General features: G+C 44.9%; 1 protein-coding gene and 1 pseudogene across 2 annotated transcripts in view; one reads left to right on the top strand and one right to left on the bottom strand.

Annotated features, from left to right (window-relative positions):
- The first annotated feature begins 657 nt into the window (after nt 1-657).
- LOC128349419 (cohesin subunit SA-2-like) overlaps nt 658-21,663 on the top strand; it is a 62,769-nt gene continuing 41,763 nt past the window's right edge. The window contains exons 1-8 of one of the 2 annotated variants that reach the window (XM_053305653.1): nt 658-886; nt 6,516-6,683; nt 9,072-9,156; nt 14,910-15,056; nt 15,159-15,255; nt 16,402-16,478; nt 19,093-19,164; nt 20,662-20,866. In XM_053305653.1, the coding sequence (XP_053161628.1) occupies nt 6,640-6,683; nt 9,072-9,156; nt 14,910-15,056; nt 15,159-15,255; nt 16,402-16,478; nt 19,093-19,164; nt 20,662-20,866 (727 nt within the window). In that variant the 5' untranslated portion in view covers nt 658-886; nt 6,516-6,639. The remainder of the gene's footprint in view (nt 887-6,515; nt 6,684-9,071; nt 9,157-14,909; nt 15,057-15,158; nt 15,256-16,401; nt 16,479-19,092; nt 19,165-20,661; nt 20,867-21,663) is intronic. The other variant, XM_053305654.1, reaches the window with a different exon arrangement.
- On the bottom strand, nt 16,732-19,181 carry LOC128349421 (major histocompatibility complex class I-related gene protein-like; annotated as a pseudogene).

Here is a 21,663-nt window from a genome sequence, read left to right as displayed (position 1 = left end):
GAAAGTGGTGCTACACCGGTACTTCTCGGGTTCTCGGGCTGTTGGGGTGGGCATGGCCAGGGGGCTGTCACGGAGAGCGCCTGCACTTCTGCATTTGCAACTACATCACTGATTACTCCCGTATTGCAGGTTGCGAGTGTGTGTGTGTGTGTGGGGCGGGGGGGGGGAGAGTTGCGGCTAAGAGTAGTTTACGACGACCTTCTTCTAGCGTAGCCCACTGTCCAGACTGCAGGCTAGAGGCGGGCCTGAGACTGGTTTGGTTACCCGTTCCCAAATTCTTCACACAAAACACTCTTTAGGTTGCAGCAAAGGTCAATCTACTTTTTGTGCGAAATAAAACCAAAGTTCGCAAAAGCACGAGCTTCTCTCTTTACACCTGCCTTCTGCGGGGTGGGCTGAGGGCTCTCTCCGATCGCAATTAAGCTGCTGGATTTGTCAACTGATTTCTATGGGGAGTCTTCTCTTGCAATCCTTAGGAGCAAATGAAAAGCCTGCTCAACCCCGGAATATGAGGCCTAAGTGAGATTCTAGTCCTTAGCTGCTCTACAGCTGGAGCCGAAACAAAAATAAAGGGGCGGAGCTTTCAGGAAATGTTCCTTCCACTATCATGAAGACGTCTTTGAGGCTTCTTGGCCGGTTTCTATTGGATAGATCGCGGCACGTGATGCAAAGTTGCGGTGAATGGTTGAACAAGGTGGTTCCAGGGGTAGCTTGCGTTGCGCGAGGCGAGCAGCTGCTGTGGGCGGGATCGGGCTGCTGCAGTGACTGACTGACGCTGGGATTGAGCCCTCCCTTCTTATCAGGACCGGGCCCACATCTGGGCCGTTGCAGCCAGCTGGGTAGGGGGCGCGCGCGGCCAGTGATGGTGCCCGAATATTGTGCTGGGGTGAGGAGGATCATCTCTTTGCATTGCTTATGCTTAGGCTTTCTTTTTGCGCCCGGTTTGTGCAGTCCTCTGGGTATGCAAGAGGCGCCCCGTCCAGTATCCTCACGGCCCCCTTCTGCCTTTCTCTTTTTCTTGGGCAGCGAATTACTCTGTCCTCACGCTTCTTTCCACTGTATTCTCTTCCGAGTACCTTTCCTCGGGTTGTCAGCGTTTTCTTGCAAGCCTCTTGAATCTCTAACACCCATACCTGTTGATTTTGTGCCTGCCACACGGTGTTAAAGGCACAGGAGTTCTCCCCCAGAGGACCCTACCCCATAACCTATCCTTTGGTTTGGAGATCTCATTTTTATCATAACTTATGTTATAATGCAGATAGGTGCCTCCTTAATCTGAAATGCATTTCCTTGCGTCTTGATTGATACCTGTGTTTTAATTTTTATTTGATTAATGTACCTATGGTATTGCAAAGAGCTTCCTTTCTTGCACTGTGCATTCTGTTGCATATAGCTGCAGTTTTGTAAATTGAGTTTTCTGTGGTAAATTATGCATCCACATTAATCTCTTTCCCCACTGTATTTCATCTCATCAGCACAGAAAAAGCAACAATGACTTAAAGGAAGGGAGGTGTAAACAGAACTTCCTGGGCACCAGTGGTGCAATCTTATGGCTTTCAAGGAAGAGGCCACCCAAGTTGTTTGATAATAAGAACATAAGGAGAACTCTGGTGGACCAAACCAAAGATCCATCTAGTCTAGTAGAATCCTGTTTCTCCTAATGTATCTGGGAAGCCTGCAAGCAGGGCTCAAAAGCAATAACCCTTGCCCATTACTTCCCCTTCCTCCAAGCAATTGGGATTCAGAGCATACTGATCATAGTATGATGTTACGCTTGAAACTGAAGGCAGAGATGCCATTTGGCCATACTTATTAATCTGACAGATTTTATACCATCTAAACACACGTCTCAAGGTGGTTTATGAAATTCAAATATCATACTTTTTTAAAAATACAAAAAATTAAAACCGAACAAACTTGTTAAAACTGCTTAGAAGTTAACAAACGACCTGGTTAAATAGGTGCATTTTAAGCATGTTTCTAAAGGCTGCAGAGTTGTTGAAGCTCTTATTTTGAAAGGCAGTGCATTCCAAATTCTCGGGACAGCTGTAAAGAAGACCCAACCCTATGTCACCATCAGATGCATTGGTGGCAACTGTAGGTGGACCTCCACAGATTATTTTAATGAGTGATGGAGCTTATGAAGCAGAAGGCGTTCTCTTAAGAACCCTGGGCCCAAGCTGTTTAGGGCTTTTTAGGTAATTACCAGCACTTTGTGTTTTTGCCAGGAAACATATTGGCAGCCAATGAAATTATTTTAAGATGGAAGTAATATGGTCTCTTATCTTTGGGCTGACCCGGAGATCAACCTGGCTGCTGCATTTTACACCAATTGCAGTTTCAGCTCTATGTGGCGGCAGTGTGCAGGTGGTGGTGTGCAGAAGTGCCTTTTACCAGCTACAGCTGGTATGCCAGCTGTAACCCTACTTGGAGAAGTTGGACCTGACCTAAGTCATTCATGCTTTGGTAACATCCACTGGACTACTGCAATGCACTACATGGGACTGCCCTTTAAGGCGGTTTGGAGGTTTCAGCTGGTCCAGAATGCTGCTGCAAGGATGCTCGTGGGTGCAGGTCATTTCATGAGTGTCACATGCATCCTGTGGGAGCTTCATTACTGGTTCGCCTCTGGGCTAGATTCAAGATGCTGGTCTTGACCTTTAAAGCTATACATGGCTTGGGGCTGGGGTGTCTTTTGGAATGCGTTCACCCATATAAACCTGCCAGGACTCTCTGCTCATCATCTCAGGCCCTGCTCATAGCCCTGCCACTAACAGAGATCTGGTTGGTGGGGACTAGAGATAGGGCCTTTTTGATTGTGGCCCCTCGGCTTTGGAATGCCCTCCCTGAAGAGCTTCACCATACTCTCTCGGTGTTTTTAAAAAGCAACTAATATATATATATATATTTAAAGAGGCTTTTAAATGTTCCGTCTTTGGTTATATCTGTTAGGTTCTTTTAGTTTTCAATTTTTATAATTACTAATTTTTAGCTTTTGAAACAACTTTTAATTTGAAACTTAATTCTGATTGTGGTTTTAGCCTGGACTTTTAACTTGTTTACTTAATTTGGTTAATTTTATTAGTTTTATTTTACATTGTATCTATGTTATTGTTGTGAGCCGCCCCCAGCAGTAGTGTACTGGAGGAGTGGGTTATAAATATTTTAAATAAAATAATACGTACAAAGACAGCCCAACAGAACGTGCATTACATTTCTGTTTGGTTTCTCTATACCACATATAATTTTATAAACCCTTGTAAGGGCCCCTCCTTTTTGTTTTTTTGTTAAACTAAAAGCCTCAAATCAGTTAGTTTTTCCTTTGTAGGGAATGTGCTCCAACCCTTTAATAATGTTTCTTGCCCTTTTCCATATTTTTCATATCTCTATGATCTCCTTTTTGAGGGGGAGTAACAGGGTAACCAGAGCTGTAGAAAATATTTTGAATGTGGTTGCATCTATAATGAAGTTTTGATACTTGCTGTTCTGTTTTCAGTTCATTGATAATTGGTAGCATGGAATTTGCTTTTTTCCACTGGTATTTCATGATGTTTTGATTAAGCTGTCATCCAGAACCCCAAGACTTCTTTCCAGGATAATTACGTCTTGTATATTGTTGTTGGGGGATCAACAATTTTGCATTTGAGCTGTTGAAGAACTCTTGGGTAATGCTCTCTGCATCCGATGACTTTAATTTCTCAGCTCTAGAATGTCATCTCTTGTCACAACTTAGTTTTTCAGGTGCTCTTCCTCCTTAAAATCAGTTCAGCTGTGAGTATATGTCCGTTTTCTACATTTCTACATTGAAGACCAAGACAAAGAATTCATTTAGCTTTTATGCAATCTTTCTGTCCTCCTATAGCAATGTTTTCATATTTTTATTGTCTTAACAGTTGAACTGCCTCCTATCTGGTTTCCTGTTTCTGGTATATTTAAATACTTACTTCCCTTTTTAAAATGGAAGCCTTCTTGGCTCTTTTAGCTTTTTTGGCTCTTCTCATTAACTACATTGGCCTAATCTTGGACTTAACTGTGGTACACAATCTAGCTGTATTTCTCTTATATCTTGAAATACTGCAAACATTCTGTAGAGATTTGACTTGTAGACTCCCCCTTTTAATTTCCTTTTAACTTTCCTTTTAACTAATCTCACTTTTGAAAAGTTTTCTGTTACTGTTATTGTTATTATTTATTTATTTATTTATTTATTTATTTATTTATTTATTTATTCAATTTCTATACCACCCTTCCAAAAATGGCACAGGGCGGTTTACACAGCAAAATAATAAATAAGATGGATCCCTGTCCCCAAAGGGCTCATAATCTAAAAGAAACATAAGATAGACACCAGCAACAGTCACTGGAGATACTGTGCTGGGGGTGGACAGGGCCAGTTACTCTCCCCCTGCTAAATAAAGAGAATCACCATGTTAAAGAGTGCCTCTTTGCCAAGTTAGCAGGGGTAACTGGGTAACTGGTTAGTACCCAGTCCATTCTGGTGCATGGGTATGGATGTGCATTCATGTCCATTTTATCATATAGTTAGAAGAGGATCCTCCCAACACAGCATTTATTTACACTGTGACAATGAAAAGCGTAATAGTTGTGGAGAGCTGGATAAGTACTTAGTTACATTATTAAAGCTCTCATCGCTTTGAGGCAGGTTTTATAAGGAATGAGCCTTTTGCAAGGTGTCCTTCAGTTGTGGATTGTTTTGCAGATTATAGTTTGCAATGTACACCTGAAGTATTTTAAATGTACACTTAAAATTGTAAAAGTGTGAAGGTGGCAAAGATGATGAAATAGGAACATATTGGATTTTCTGGATGTTTCTCTTTATATGTACATTGAATTTGATAGGTCTGTGGTTGTTTTCTCCAAGCAATTTAACAACACTAGCATCTTGCACCAGATTCCGGGTGCCATTTCGAATTGTGTTGTTATTAGTGCTACTTATATACCTCTTTTCACCCCAAACATTCTTGAAATGGATTAGGCCAATTCTCTTCTAATTGGTTCTGTGACCGTCTGTTCCAAGGCACACTCTTTTTTTGTATTTCTAAATCTGTCTTTGCTGCAACCGATGTGCATTAACCTTATCAATGCAAGGACTGTTGAAGCCTCCCATTATTATCATACTTTCTTTTCTGGCTGCCTCCCTGATTTTTTTCACCACTTCAGGACTGATACTATATGTATCTGCAGTTCTAACTACTTGTTGAGCTTGGTTTTTCCACCTATAATAGTTGTTTGGAAGCATGTCTTTTCTAGTTTATTGAACCTTATGGCTTTTGACATACTAAGCAACACCACTGCCACTATGCCGTTCCATAATAAATAATAATAATAAATTAATACTTAGCATGCATATAGTGCTTTTTGAGTGCTCAAAGCTCTTTATATGCATTATTGTATTATCTTGATGTAATCCTTATAGCACCATGTAAGGTAAGTAAATGTTATTATCCTCTTCCTGTAGCTGGGAAGCTGAGAGGGAGGGGCTTGCCTAAGGCCGCCTTGTAAGTAGAGGAAGATTTGAACAAGCTCAGTCTCTTAGCTACTGTGCCATACTAGTTCACTGTCTTTCTATAGATTCTGAAGATTTCATATGAATGGATAACTATCCCTCTGAATCTCTCTAATCAACCGGGTTTCTGATATGCTTCTCTATCTATGTTCCTATTACGCACCAAGCACTCCAATTATTCCATCTTGCTTTCCCCCAAGAAAAAGTTGGTGAAATGGCTGTTGGGGATGTTTTTAGGTTCTGGGTGTTCTATTTCAGGTTTATTGGAGCCAATTGTCCATGTGCCTGCATATTAAGGGGGCAGTTTGCCCTAGGGACAGATGTGCTTTAAGACACTGTAACCAGAAACCCCTGGACAGTGTTTTTCATTGCAAGGCCTGCGAACCATTGGCAGCTCCCATTGATCCTAATTGCAGCTCCCTAACTAACTGTTTACTAGGTCTGTGCAAAACTTTGGTCGAAGCCAAATGGTATGCACAGCCACCCATGGCACCATACAAAGGCAATTTATTTATTTAAAATATTTATACCCGCCCCTGAAGTGAAGTACTGCTTGCTGCGACTTACAAAATCAGTAAAGCCAATTCATTATAGAAACAATATAAAACCAGTAAAATAGATGATTACTAAAACGAGCCTTAGTTAATACCAAAAATTTAAAATTACAAGTTAAAACATTAAAAGTTCTGTTAAATGTTAAAAGGCAACCATTCCCTGGCAGTGTTCCCTCAAATTTTTATCATCAGTGAGCAGAAAGAGTTTTGTTCTGGGCAGCAGTATTAAGGCAGTGTGCGCACATGACACTCTCTCTCTCTCTCTCTCTCTCTCTCTCTCTCTCTCTCTCACAGACACACACACAATGCAATTTTGAATTGTGCTGCTAAAATATAATTTGGTATTTTATTTTGAAATTGCTTCTCCTAACGTACCTTATGTTTAAAAGTCTATGATTTTATGTTGTGTTTTGTCTGCTTTTTATTTTGTACAGTTTTGCTGTTGCTTCTCTGGCAGAAGGAGATGAACTTGAATTTCTGCTGCTTATATTCTGTCTCATGCTGAAGTGTCTGATCAGGCTAACTTGCTTTCTGTGCTGCTGAGAGGATGTAGTGGAAATGATAGCAGAGCCCAATTCCACTGTCAATCTCCCCAGCCACAAGTAAGGCCTTTTAAAAGTAGCGTACAAAAATTACCTTGGTATTTTTCTTGTAGAGTTTGTGCCATGTGTTTCCTGTGTTTTTGAGTGGGTTAGCTGTCTGTGGTTTGGAGGAGTGTTTATCTGTATGGTTTTACTTTTCTGGAGTGTATGTTGCTAATTTTAAATATGTTGATGGGCTGCAAAAGAAACACATGTGTGCCCCGTGAGGCATGTACATAGCATATAAGGCAGATGTCACAATAGAACAATGGTCACATCACATTCTTCTCCAGTGGTGTGAACTGGCTTTTCAATTTGCTTTAGGGCCAGGCTTCACATTATGCTGGAATTGTATGTAATGCTAATGTGTATTCTTAACCCTTCCTGGGTCCAACGTCCCCCCCCCCTCCCCCAGAAACCCAGGTAAACATAGAACTGGAATCCAGACAAGGGTCAAAGGTTACTGGAGGGGGATGGAGTTTCAGCAGAAAAGAGATGAATTGGGAATGATTAAGTGCTCCCTTCCACCATTACTTCTCTGCTGCAAATCATACTCTCCCAAGGATTATTTGGAGCAGTGTTTGACCCTTAGGCTAACATTATGCTGATAAGTTTGCAGAACTGGTTTTTCAGAACTTGTCCTAGGACAGAAAAAGTTACCTTCTGAAGAGAGTGAATGTTGTGGGGGTAATTTCAAAAGTAGATTTTCCATCCACCGTAACTGTTCTTAAATCATTACATCTCTCTTCATCCTAACACACACAGAGCATACACAAGCCATACCACCCCCACTCCCACCCCCACTTGCATGCATACATGCCAACATACCCATAAACTGGGGATGGAACCCAGAACTTTTTATGTGCAGAACTAGTTCTCCCTCTTAGTTTCTTTTGACTCTCTTCCAGAAATCTAAGCATCTATGGAAGTTCTTCTTATGTTGTGATGTTTTGAATAGATTGCTGAATGAAGTGTGGGAAGCAGTGGGGAAATCTAGCATGAAAATCTCTTGAGCAGTCAGTACATGCCCGTGGTAATTTGGGTAAGGCAGGCAATTTCCTTATGTTCAAATAGACAGCACAAGCCTGAGCAAGTAAGCTAGACTGTACTTGCTACATTAAATAAGAGGCCAGGAAACCTGTGTAGAAAAGAAATACAACAGAACCAAACCCAATATTGTGCTTTTGTTCAGGATAGTGTTTCTGTAATTGGGATTATTAAAAAAAGCTAGGAAGATCAGGTGAGTGGTATGCTGGATGCCAAAAGAACTTTGCGGAGATGACTTAAAAGTGTAGGCCACATTAGAAGTTGCACATAAAATACATGAATATTTCCCCACTTATTTTATTAACGGGTGTTTTGTTTTAAATGCAGGACATTGTGGTTGGGGGAGGAGCGGCTGCTTAAGATTTCCCCTCCTGCTGTTTTGTCTGCTATAAACTGCCCTCTCTAAGCTATGTTCCCTCACATGAAGGAAAAGATAAGGGAATTCCATATCTTTTCCTTTATGGGGGGAATTGTTGGCAGATTGGCAGGAGTGAAAAAGAACATACACAGACACACAGAAAGGCGGGTCTCACAATCAAAGAAACGCATCTCCATAGGGTTTGTGGGGAGAGCGGGCTAAGCCCGCTCTACCTGCAGATGACCAGAGATGCAGCCCTGGGTGGCCGGATCAGCCACCCACACGACTGCCAGCTCCTTTACGGAGCTGGCGGGGGCTGGGAGGATCGGGGGCTATGCGGCCCCTGGAAGCTCCAGTATGCCCTGAGCGAGTGCACAGGGCATATTGGAGAGACCCCCGAGCCGGGAGGCTGCTTTTCAGCCTCCCGGTCGGGGGTCTCCTCGTGAGTAGCTACGGCATGGAGCCGTGCTGTGGCTACTCACGATTTCAAAAACCAGGTTTGCAAACTCGGTTTAAGCAGCCGAGCCCAGTGGTTCTCACTGTTGTAGAAAGCCGTGTGAATAGCCTCGGAGACTCAGATAATTAAGCATACTTATCTTCTGTTCATGCTTCAGTACTGCTTTTCATTTTAAAAAAGCACTGCTGACCTGCATGCTTTTCATTAAAAAGACCAAACCAAAAAACTCTGAGAAACTGTTTATATGACAGTTATATAACATCTAGTTTGGCACAATGGTGCCTACAGTTGTTACTTAGTTCTACATAAGGTAGTGACTATGGGGTTCATTGTTTGACTTGTGAAAAGAAAGTGATGAATTATCTGGGTGAGAAGAGATTTGCTCTCATATTTAGCATTTCCCTTCTAGGGTTTCACTCATTCTAACTAGCAGCTTGATTCTCAAAAGGAGCTTGGATTTGTTCTTTTAAGTACATACCTCAAGGGTTGTTTACTTTGTTCTCATTTACTTTGGTGTCTCTCTCTCTCTTTTTTTTTAATGGTTCAGAGAAAATGGGATCCATGATGAAACTGTCCCTGAATCCACTACTCAGAACGGCAGCTGCTTGAGAAATGGGACCATTAAAACTTTTGTAAGTTTCTGTGTTGTAATTAAAGAAAGCAGAGTAAAAAAGGAATGAGGTCTGCTTGCGTCATATTAATGTGTCATTCCAGTAATTCAGGGATATCAGCTTTCAGTTTATCATGTACATTACAGTGAAAGTCCAAAATTGGTGAATGTTGACATTCACATATAAATGCTGAAAATCTTAGATAACTTTTTTCAATAGAAATTTATATCCCGAGTTTTTAGACATGCACTGGTGAACGCTTCTTGTTATGTCTCCACATTCACCAGTAAGTTTTCAAACATTTTCAAGAAATGTTCTGTATAGGGATAGCTTGTTTAGGGGCTGGGAACTGAACAAGGTGACCTCATTGGCTTCTTCATGACTCTGTGATGCTACATTTCCCCTTTGAATGGAGTATATGTGGTTGACATTAGTAGCTAAAGTGAATTAATTCTACGTGTTTTAGGGCTCTTCACGCATTCATGTTCATCACTTGATTACTGAACATGTGGGTCTAGTTCAGACAGTTTCATCTTTCATGGGGTGAGGGTTGGGCCTTGGGGGTGTATACACAGAGTAACACACTTCTAGTCTCTACCACATGAAAATACATTATAAAATGCTTGCGTTTGGGCTGCATCTAGAATGGGCTAATTACTGAAAAGCTTTGTGTTTGGGGTGATGTGAAGTATTATAAAAGTTTAAAAGCGGTATATAAATATTTTAAATAATAAAATATGTGGTGTTTAACCCATGATTGCTTATTTGCATGTGCAAATCACCACTTGAGGCTATAGTCCCATTTCTAGGAGGTTAATTCTAGCCACTCCACCAGCTTTGTAACATGAGGCACATGAAGAAAAGAGAGTCACAGTATGCTTGTGCATAAAAACAATAGAACTTTGAATTAGAGGTAGATTATCTCTGCTTTTGTTCACTTTGTATCAGCTTGGTAATCATCCAATTCTCCGTCACCTCAGATTATTTTCTGAGAAATACAAGGTACATACAGTTCTGCCCATTCCCAGCAGTAGTCCAAGCCCCACCAAACATACTTCTTACTCACCCCTCTGCTGGAGGAAGCTGCTTATTTCCTCCCACAGATGCCCTGGCACATGGTGTGACAGGAATAAAATATTTTTTGTTTGTCTGTTTTTTGCTCCTTGCTGTACTGAGTCCTCAACACATAGGAAAGAGAGGTGTGATGGCTGGTGGGAGTTGTAATGTTTGCATGGGCCAAGTGGGTCTCCAACCCAGTGTGTCAGGTCATAAAACAATAGAGAGGAGTCGTTGTCAAAAAGAGACTCTTGGTGGGAGCCATTTCTCCCCATCTGTTGCTGCTCCTGCCACTGGAGAGTGAGCGGATGTGCTTGGGAAGTTGGAAGGCTGGTGTGTATAGGACAGATTGTTCTGAGCTTGAATTTGTAAGCGGGCTTTGGAAGTTTGCCTCTTCTTGGCGGGCTTTGGAAGTTTGCCTCTTCTTGACATCTCATGTTGGTTATCCTCCCCACAGGCTCCAGAGGGCAGGACAAACAAGCTAGACAAAGCCTTTAAAAAGCGGGAGAGCATAGTCCCAGAGAAGGTCGTTTCCCCCCAGCGAGCTTCTAGCTCTCCCTTCTTGGCCTTTCTTAACTCCTCTATTCTTCTTTTTCCTTACTCTTTGCTGCCTTACCGACCTTTGAGCCTTTTCCTTCTTCAAATAACACCAAAAAAGGCCTTTTGTCTTTTTCTCCGTTTGTGCTCCCCTCTCCCCTTCCTGACTGCCATAGAGCCACAGAGAACAGGCATCATCCACACCCTAATGCCCAAAGGCCAGAAACAATCTCCGCAGCACGATAAACAGCTCCTCCATGCTGCACTCGTGCATTCTGCTGCTTCGGGCCCACTGCAACCCATGCGGTCTGCGCCACAGCCCGAGGGGGGCGGCAGGGCTCATCTGGAGCTCCAAGGAGGCCTGCGGACGACTCGATGGCCTCAGAAACACGCACTAACAAACGCTTCCGCCTTTTGTTACCCCTGGAGCCTGAGGAGGAGCCCAATATCATTCTTTTGGAGGAAGATGCCTCCATCATCCTTGCAGGCCAGAACACTTTCCCCAGGGATGGAGGCTCCCCCGCAAGTCTGAACGGGTGGTAAAAGCCACAGCCGGATGGATCTGCTCCTCGCTCCTCCAAAGCGCTTCCTCAAATGCTAGCCGGCAATAACAGCCCAGCTTTGGCGTGGCCTTCAGGGCCTGCAGTGGAGCCTCAGGTTCAGCAATTCCAGTGCCTCAAGGATCGGTGAGTCCACGACCTGCTGCCCCTTTGCACCCTGTCCTGCTGCTCTGCCCAGAGGGCCCCTTCTGCCTCTCTCCAACCCGGCAGCCCCCTCCCTCCCCGAGGATATGCCTATTGCCTGACAGGCTTGGTTTGTGGAGGCTATTCATTCCTTTCCCAAGCAATTGCAGCCCAAATCGCCTGATAGAAAAAACATAGGCACAGGGATGAGTCGCATTCTCCCTCTTCAGAGTCAGCTCCTTCGTCATCCTCCTCTTCTGATTCTTCTGAAAGCCTCCTAAAAGGTCAAAAAAGTCCTATAGGTGCAAGAAGTCCAGCAAGCAGAAAAGGGTCAAAAATTCTAAGAAGCAGTCTAAGCATAAGCACAAAAGGGCTACTAATCATTCCACAGATATTACTGATTATGACTCTCCAGACCCTCATCCTAGGTGGCCAACAGCCCCTTTGCCCCCGGGACATTCCAGTGGTGCTCCCATTGCCCCTCCTAATGATCCAGACTCAAGGGATGAGGGAGAGTGGTCAGATGGCCCACAGGTGGAGTGCTCCCCCCACTCACGCAAGATAGAATTAACAGTTCGCCCCAGAGACCTCTTCCTGCCAACTCCTCGCTCCAGGTCTCCTCAAAGGCATGCAGCCCTGGTGACGGCAATTCAACATCTTCTCATCATCTACGCCATAGAACAAGTGGCAGGAGGGCAGGGCAGGAGGGACTGGGCATTTATTCCATCTTGTTTACTGTGCCCAAAAGGATGGTTCCCTACAAGCCATTCTTGAGTTCAAATTCTTAAACAAATTTATGAAGCTCAGAAAATTCTTCATGGAAACCATCCGCTCTATCTTAGAAACTCTGCGCCACGGGGACTTCTTGGCATCAGTGGGCCTCACAGATGCCTACCTCCATGTCCCAATCCAACAGGAGCACTGTCACCTGCTCTGTCTCACCTACAATGGTCTTCGCTATTAGTATGCTGCCCTTCCCTTAAGGCTGTCCTCAGTGCCTCGGATCTTCACGAAGACCCTGGCCCCCATGGTGGCCCACATGCGCCTAGAAAAGATCCGGGTCTTTGCTTTTCTGGATGATCTCCTCATCCAGTCTCCTTCACGAGTTTCAGTTCAGAAAGATCTCAGTGTGACACTCTCAATCCTATTGCCTGTGGGTTCCTTGTGAACATGGCCAAAAGCAATCAACAAGATCTTGCACCTGGGAGTCATTATAGACACCTTGAATGGCCGCCTATTTCTTCCTCAGGATTGGATAGACGCGCAGATGAATAGATTTTATGGGCTCGAAGGATGGGGCATGGAGAACTGGAAGAACCTTGTGGAGTTCCCAGGAGGGAAACCTGTGGACTACTGAAGGAGAAGACAATGTGGCACCACAAAGGAAATAATGTAGGTGAGGGTGAGACTGGACACTCGTCTCCATGGACAGGGCTAAGAGAGAGGCAGCTGCATGGCGCTTGATGGTGTTCACCTTGAGCCCCTTGTCAAGTCCATCCTGTAGGAAATGGATGATCCCGCAGCTTTCCAGGGACACGCTGTGTTGGTGGCACCACGAAGGAAGGCCCTCCAGGTGAAACAGTGGACTCTCTCTGCCCACCCTGGCCACAGGAGCTCCTGTATGCATTCCCCCCAGTTCTGCTCCTAAGCCGCCTCCTACGCTGCATTCGCGACTCCGAACAGAAGTGATTCTTGTGACTCCTTTCTGGACAAGGCAGCCCTGGTTTCTAGAAATACTTCATCTTGCCGTGGAAGGGCCCTGTTTCCTGCCCACAGTTCCAGATTTCCTCAGCCAGGGTTCAGTACTGCACCACAACCTGGCATGGTTCTGGCTTCCCACCTGGCGACTAAACACAACCTCCTGAGGCGGCATGGTCACACCCCCAAGGTTTTGGACACAATCCTTGCCTCAGTTTGGCCTCTACTAACTGCATCTACCAAACTACCTGGAGGGCCTTCCTTCGTGGTGCCACCAACACAGCGTGTCCCTGGAAAGCTGCGGGATCGTCCATTTCCTACAGGATGGACTTGACAAGGGGCTCAAGGTGAACACCATCAAGCGCCATGCGACTGCCTCTCTCTTAGCCCTGTCCATGGAGACGAGTGTCCAGTCTCACCCTCACCTACATTATTTCCTTTGTGGTGCCACATTGTCTTCTCCTTCAGTAGTCCACAGGTTTCCCTCCTGGGAACTCCACAAGGTTCTTCCAGTTCTCCATGCCCCATCCTTCGAGCCCATAAAATCTATTCATCTGCGCGAGCTCTCCTTCAACTCATTTTCCTCATCGCCATCACATCTGCCAGGAGGATCTCAAGGTTTGGGCACTCTCTTAGAATCCCTGATTCTGCATTTTTCCCCATGTCTCCATCCACCTGATTCCCAACCCGTGTTTCCTTCCAAAAGTCAGGAAGGAATTTCCCGTATTTCCTTCCAAATCTCGTCAGTGTTCCACAGGTCTCAGGTTGTAATCCTTCCCTCGTTCTGCCCCAGATCGACTGCACCCAAAGAAAAGCAGTGGCATAAGCTTGATGTTGCCTGAAAACCTATATCTCCAGGACCACTGCTTTTCGTTCGACAGAGTCTCTTTTTGTTTCATTTCTCCCGGCCACCTTGGGTCAACCAGCGTCATCTGCGACTCTGGCCCATTGGATTAAGGCATGCATTGCCCTGGCATATGAAGTCCAGCACCTTCTGCCTCCCTTGCGGGTCACGGCCCATTCTACTAGTTCGGCAGCCACTTCAGCAGCCTTTTCCACCAATGCTCCCTTGGATGAAATCTGAGTCGTCTCCTTCCACTTTCATGAGACACTTCAAATTGGACCTTTTCAACTCTGCCCAGGCCGCATTTGGCAGACATGTCCTACAACAGGTCCTTCCGCCCCAGTAGCTGGGGAAGCTTCTGCCTGGGGCCTCCAGCTGTGGCATGTCTCACATGAGATGTTCTCACCCAGCGGCCAAGAAAGGAGCATTGCCCACTCACCATGAAGGCTTCTTCTGGCTGCTTGTGTTGAAAACATCTCGACCTGCCCTTGGGCATCCATGGCTACTGGTAAGTGGTTCGTTTGTTCTTTTCTTTCAGTCTCTAACATTTTTTTCCTGTTTTTGGTACTTGTTTTCTTCCCTACCTTTCTGGAAGCTCAACTTGACTAAACAAAACTGGGAGGGGCTATTCTCTCCTGCCTTTTAAAAGTTTTGCCTAGCTTGTTTGTCCTGCCCTCTGGAGCGTACGGGGAGAATAATCCATGCGTGATGTTCTCAACACCAGCAGCCAGAAGAAACCTTCATAGTGCGTGACCAATGCTCTTTTCTTTGGATGGGGCTATTTTGAGCCCCTAAGGTTTGTTTACAAATCTGAGCTGCAATAACTTTGACATTTTTACTTTGAATTTCACATTGAATGGCAAAGGTATCTTAACACGTATTTTAGCTGTATTTTCTTTCTTTCTTCATGTCTTGTTATGCCTTTGTCATAGCATGTTATGTCTTTATTGCTCTAGAGAGGAAAAAGAAAAATCCGAGAACAATGCGAAAACAGGAGAAGAAACTCTTCCAGTAGTAGGCGATCAAACCAGCAGCAAAATGGAGAAGTGGTTGAAGCAGTTACCTTATTTGAAGTGGTCAGCATGGGCAAAAGAGCTATGCAAGTATGCTTACTTTGTGGACTGACTGGACATTTGATACATAAAACAAAATAAGAGGCTGATAGAAACATCATTTAAAATGTGTCTTTTTGCAATCTGGTTTAGTCTGTAGTAGACGATTGGGTTGAAGCTTATAAAAAAGACCGAGATGTGGCACTTCTGGATCTCATCAACTTCTTCATTCAGTGCTCAGGCTGCCAAGGTAAACCTGTTTCCTATGGACAGTTTCCTTCTGAGGGACAGTGTACTGTTTTCAGTTGTAATTTGCATTCCTGGTTTGTAGGGCATGCTTAAACCATTGTTACCTGGTTTGGATCTCACAGGAAACTGTGTTTTAACAAACCAGGAAGATTTTGATCCAGCTGGATATTTGAAAGTGGGAGGGGAGAGAATGTGAGCACCCATATCTCATTACTGATCCATCAAACATGGTTTGGATGATTGAAGACAAGCCCAGTGGTTTTAGGATCAATCACAGTTTGATCCTCATTTGCAGCCCATGTTTAGGGCTTGCACAAACCATAGTTTGCCAGTTTGGAAGCAATTTGTTTAAGTTGCACACATGATAGAGGAAGTACTCAAGCACAAGGCTTGTCTCCAATCATCCATTGGAGGGTTTGCTCAAACATTAGTTTGCTCAATCAGACAGAACAGCAAACTATGGTTTGATTAAACCAGGAAGCAAGCCCTGGCACAAAGTGGGAGAGAAGTGGCAGGAGGAGAAAAGGGATAGGACTTCTTCCCAGTTCTCCATACCATGGTTTGAAGAACTGGAAACACTATGAGGCGATTCTTACGATTGGCCAAAAGCAAGCTAAGGGAGCCTAGCCCGCTTTTGGGCGATTGTGTGCTGCATCGGGAGCCATGTGGCTCCTGGCAGCAAACCTCCCAAAGTATCCCTCCCCTTAGCTGAGCGCTCCGTTAACCTCATCTTTTTTATTGTGTGTCACCACGACGCGTGGCGACACATGAGTAGACCTCTGACTGGGAGGCTGTATAAGCAGCCTTCCAGGCTCGGAGGTCTCTTTAGGATGCCCTGCGTGCTTGTGAGGGGCATCCTGGAGCTTCTGGGGGCTATGCGGCCCCCGCCAGCTCTGTGACAGAACTGGCAGTCATGTGGGTGGCCAGTCCGGCTGCCCAGGGCTCCCTTTCAATTTTCTGCAGGGAGAGCAGGCTAAGCCCGCTCTCCCCGCACACCCCCTTATGGTACTTCCCACTGATCCTGGGAATCACCTCTATGTCTGAATATAGCCATTGCTGTAAAGTAAGGCTTGTGTATGTAATGGCATTTGATGTCCAGTTCATTAACACTTGTCCTTCACTTTTGCATTCACTGTTGCTCCCATAGGAATGGTTACAGCAGAGATGTTCCAGAGCTTCCAGAATTGTGATGTGATGCAGAAAATGACAGAGACATTTGATGAAGTATGTGTTGTTCCCTTTCCTAAGAACACTTTTAAACAGCTGAGTATTGCTCAGTTTATTGGAAAGCAATGAACATTGCTTAGCATTTCTTTCTTTTAGAAAACTATCCTCCTTCCTTTTGGAGAACCCTGTACGAATACCTGAAAGGAAGATCACCTGTTTGGTTTGTTTGTTTGTTTGTTCGATTTCTAGACCGCTATTACAGAATAGCTCAGGGCGGTTCACAAATATCACAAAACAGTTAAAACCAATCAATGATCGGGAACAAAGATTTTAAAATACAATAAAACAGCTTAAAAAACCCCCACACCATTCAAAACCTTATAAAAACCCGATACATTAAAAACCCTTTAAAACAACTTAAAAACCCTGGAAGGCCAGGCCGAACAGGTAGGTCTTTAGGGCTCTCCTAAATGCCAATAAAGAATTCAAATTACGGTTTTCTGTCCTTAGAATATGCCCCTAGAATTTTTTGAGTTGGACACGCGTTTCCTCCACACTTGCCCTGGAGAAGCTGTCGGGCATCTGTTTGCATCCTGGTGCTGGTTATGTAGCCACCTTGAGGTATTTTGAAATAGAAGATTATCCCAACTGCAAGCAGAACAACCAAAGTCCCCAAGATGACTCCTAGAATGACTCCCACATGGGACCATCCTGTGGCAGACTCTTCCCAGGCCACGATTAGAGGCTCTGGCAGGCTGTCATGTTCCACGTGACACCGGAAGTGGTCCCTGTCATTGGGGTCAATTTGGATGCTCAGCCAGGTGTGGTATGTCCCATCTGAGTTGGTGTTGACAAACCCACGAAATGTGTCTTGCTCCCAGACTTCCCCATCCTTCCTCCAGGTGGCATCGATCTCCTTGGGGTAGAAGCCATAGGCCTGGCAGATCAGGGTTTCCAAGCCATCATAGCCTGCCCTGTGTCTCACCTTCACTACTGGGGGCTCATTCTTTGACAAAGCTCCCTTCCCATACTCCCAAGAACTTTTGCAGCTCCTCAATGCATAGATTCTCTAGGTGGAACTTAATGATCTGGGAACGGGCCAAGTCAGTGTCCAACTTCCTCAGGGCCATTTGTGCTTGGGTATTGGCTGCTGTCCAGGTGAGGGTCTCCTTGTCAAAACTGATGAAGTCTCTTCCATTGTAGCCATACTGGTGATACCCCACTCTCCTCCCATCCTCATGCAGCTCACAGCTGATCACTCTCTGCAGAATGTGAAGCCTTCCATTCTGGTTGTAGTACTTCTGCAGGTTCATCAGGTCCCTTTTTAACCATAGCTCATCGTTCTGTGCCCGCTGGGTGAGCACTTCCCAGTAATGAGGACTGTTGTATTCAAATGGGGCCTGCATCAGATGTCTGACTCACTGGGCAGCTGCCAAGCACCCAGGGCCCTCAGAAGCACCCATTGCTGGTCCCTGAAACCATTTTTGTGCCCATAGCCTTCATGTGGTGGTGGTAGAACTATTCTTTTGGGACCTATGGAGGGCAGTTTGCTCAGCGCTTCCTGAGACTTGGAGCCCATCATGCAGTCAAACAAATAATGGTTTGTTGGCTTCTACATATATCTTTATATTTAGCTTCTATAAATCTATTTAGCTTCTACATATATCCACGTTGGATGGGGCAGAATGGCAATCCTCTTCACCTGTTCTCTTTCCATGATGATTTAACACAGTGAGAGGGAGAGTGCTGATTCGCCATGCCATCCATGTTGATGCGCCCTTTAGCCGCACTTCCTGAATGTCCTTGCTTGTTCCACACTTGTATGCAGAGCTGTATGGCCATGGTTCTAAGTTATGGGGAGAAACTCCCCCTTCATTCAGCACTTGTCACTGCAGACAAGCACTGAATGTAGGGGGCGTGGTTAAGGTGTGTATTGGCATGGCTAATTGGCATGCTCTCACTCCTCCTCTCTTTGGGTTCTGTGAACACAGGGAAGTAACAAGTGGAGAGGACTTAGACATCATGGGGCTGGGGCTGCAGCTGAACATGGTAGTCCTGTGCTGAGCTTGCCCCCTTGCACTCTGTTATATGTAGTGAAATTTGCCTGTGTCTTGACATCCTTACCATGTGCATTTCCCTGGAACAGCAGCCAGTGATCTTGTGGCGGGTTGGACAGGTGGGAAAGTGCACAAAGTGGCAATGTCAGAATCTGTGCACATTTCACTGTGTAGTACAGTGGGGATGAACATGGCACAGATATGGCATTTTGTGCCTACATTTATCATAACATCTAGTTGCTGCTCTTGGTCCCAAAGAATTTTAAGCAAATGTGCAGCCTCTTTGATTCAGAGCTTTGCTACCACTACAGTAAGCACACACAGCTTGAGCAAGGGGGCAGCTGTGTACCTGTGAGATGAGGATTTGTGCAGGAAGTTGCCTCAAAGTTCTTAAGTCACTGGGGAAAACCCTTCCTTGCATGGGAATACCACGTGCCTCCCGCCTGCACAAGATGGGTTTGGCTTTGGCTATCCATGTTTGTATACCTACCTTTTATTAGAATATGACATTAGCTCTTGTTGTTTAATGGCATTGGCTGTCATTGTCTTCATTTATTAATATCCTGCCTCTTAAAATAACTTTTAAAATCCTGTTTTTTGTTCTTATATTGTAGGAAACAGGATTGCAGTATAAAAAGTTCATGGCTTATCCCTGGATTTTGACAGTTACTTGGCCAGTGGATATGGTAAATTTTTATATTATTTCATTTCATTTATATCCCACTGGAAGAAAAGTCTTATGAGCCCCTGGTGGCGCAGTGGTAAAACTGCCGCCCTGTAACCAGAAGGTTACAAGTTCGATCCTGACCAGGGGCTCAAGGTTGACTCAGCCTTCCATTCTTCCGAGGTCGGTAAAATGAGTACCCAGAATGTTGGGGGCAATATGCTAAATCATTGTAAACCACTTAGAGAGCTTCGGCTATAGAGCGGTATATAAATGTAAGTGCTATTGCTATTATGGAACTCAAGGTGGACTCCCATCCATTCATTGACCAAATCTGCTTACTTTCAGCAAAGTTCCTACATCACATTCCTTATAGTTGAAAGATTTATTATAAGTCGTTCATTGTCCTTTATTAAGCAACATAGCCCAGCATCAATTATTTCTAAAAATACCTTGCTGTTACTATATCAGGAAATATAGTACTAAATTTTGATTTGGCAATGCTTGTTTTTTTCAAAACAGAATGTTTCAGCAGGTTTGCAGACAATAGTTTTTGAAAGAGTCGAAAAGGCTTTGAGAATGGTGACCCTTCCATTGGTGTGTACACAGTTCTTTTACCCCACTGTTGTTACTTTTTTGACCATTACAAGCCTTCTCCTTCAGATTTCCCTTAGTTTCTGATCCCAGTTATTCAAACTGGGATCCACAACAGCTCACCTAGGTTTAATCCCTGGCATTTTCAGATAAATGGATCGGGTGGTTGGTAATGGGAAAGTGGATTCCTATTGCAAATCAGAGCAGACAATACTGGGTTTAAGGGAACAGTGAACTTAGTATAAGGCAGGGTGAGTTGCTCAGGGTTCTGCATGTAGATTACCTCACTAGGACCTCCTCACTAGGAGGTAATGATGGCAATGGAGAAAGAGATCACTGACAGAGATCAAGATACTTTGTCACTGCTACACTGGAGCACTGTTATTCTCAGTGCTCATAGTATCAGGAAGAAGAGAAACTCCTGTTCCAGTGCTGAAGCCAATGTGATGCTCCTTGAAGCCGATTCTCACAATTATGTTTCATGTGGCATCTCTGCGTGGGTTGGCTTTCAGTTGCCAGGCATGTGCAGAAGCATTTGTGTGCAGGCCAGTGATACTCTGCGCTTATTGACTTGTAGCATGCCACTGAGAGTTTTTAGCTGGTCTTGTTTGGAGTAGGAAGATAAAAGCTAGTGTGTGCAGACTTCCGTGTATGCCACCCAGCTGCCTTAGAAACTCCACTGATCATCAGGTGCCACATTGTGGTTGTGAGAACTGGCCCTTAATAGCCATCTCTGGCTTGGTGTTGATTTTCTCTTGCACAGCATTGACATTCAGTAATGCTTGCTTGTGATCTTGGATTGCTTTTTTGTCTTGGATTGCTTTGATTTAATAGAAAAAACTTCTCTGTTTCCTGTTGGTCTGCTTCTTTACTTCTCAGTCGAGTTTTCCTGTTTATTAGGACAACTTCTTTTTTTCTCATGCAGGACAATGAAGACTATCCACTCATCAAACCAGGAACCTACTGGAAGAAATTCAAAACTAATTTTTGTGAGTTCACTGAAGTACTGATCCAGCAGTGCCAGTGCAGCATCCTTTATGACAGCTATTTGATGGATGCAGTCATTTCTCTGCTTACAGGCTTGGCAGATTCCATGATCAGAGCATTCAGGCACACCAGCACTTTAGCAGGTATGCACAACAAGCCCAGATGTAATTATTTGGGAGTTGGAAGTTTGGTTGTTCTTAGTGATGGAAGTGGTAACAGTGTTGTGGTGGTTGATAGGGTTAGATGGGCCAATCAGCAGCCATCAGTCAAGCCAGAAATTCAAAAGATGCAGAGCTACATGGGAACTCTAGTGTGAAACGTTGGGTCATCCTTTGGGTGCTGGTTTGAATTCTGTATTTTCGAGTAGGGATGTGCATGAACTGGTCCGGAGGCCATTGTAGAGGCCTCCGAACCGGTTCGACTGTGGTGCTGTTCGAAGGTTCTACGCCGGGGGGAGTGGCACTGTAAGGGCAGATGCACTTACCCCCTCTCCTGCCGCTCTTCCCCCGCCGGCACTCGTTTTTTTGGAAAGCATTTGAGATGGTAGTGTACCTCCCTGCCGCCCCTTCCCCCGTTCTCGCCCGGAAGCAGCTGGAAGTAACATCTGCACATCTGCCTGGCCCCTGCACACATGCGCACATCATACCCAGCTCATGCATGTCATGCGCACGTTTTCAGGTGCCGGGCGCTGGGCGCACGTGCAGATGTTACTTCTGTCCGCTTCTGGGCGAGAACGGGGGAAGGGGTGGCAGGGAGGTACACTGCCACCCCAAATGCTTTCCAAAAAACTGAGCATGGGCGGGGTGGGGGGGGTAAGTGCACCCTCCCCCACCCTTAAAGAGCCCCCCCCGGCGTCTAACCGCAGCTCTGCGGTTCCGTGCTCACCACTATTTTCGAGGTGTGTAGTGTTTTCCCTTTGAGATACTGTTCTCTTAAATCT

Source organism: Hemicordylus capensis, chromosome 3, assembly GCF_027244095.1.
Source record: "Hemicordylus capensis ecotype Gifberg chromosome 3, rHemCap1.1.pri, whole genome shotgun sequence".
Classification (NCBI taxonomy): domain Eukaryota; kingdom Metazoa; phylum Chordata; class Lepidosauria; order Squamata; family Cordylidae; genus Hemicordylus; species Hemicordylus capensis.
This window is presented reverse-complemented; position numbering and strand designations above follow the sequence as displayed.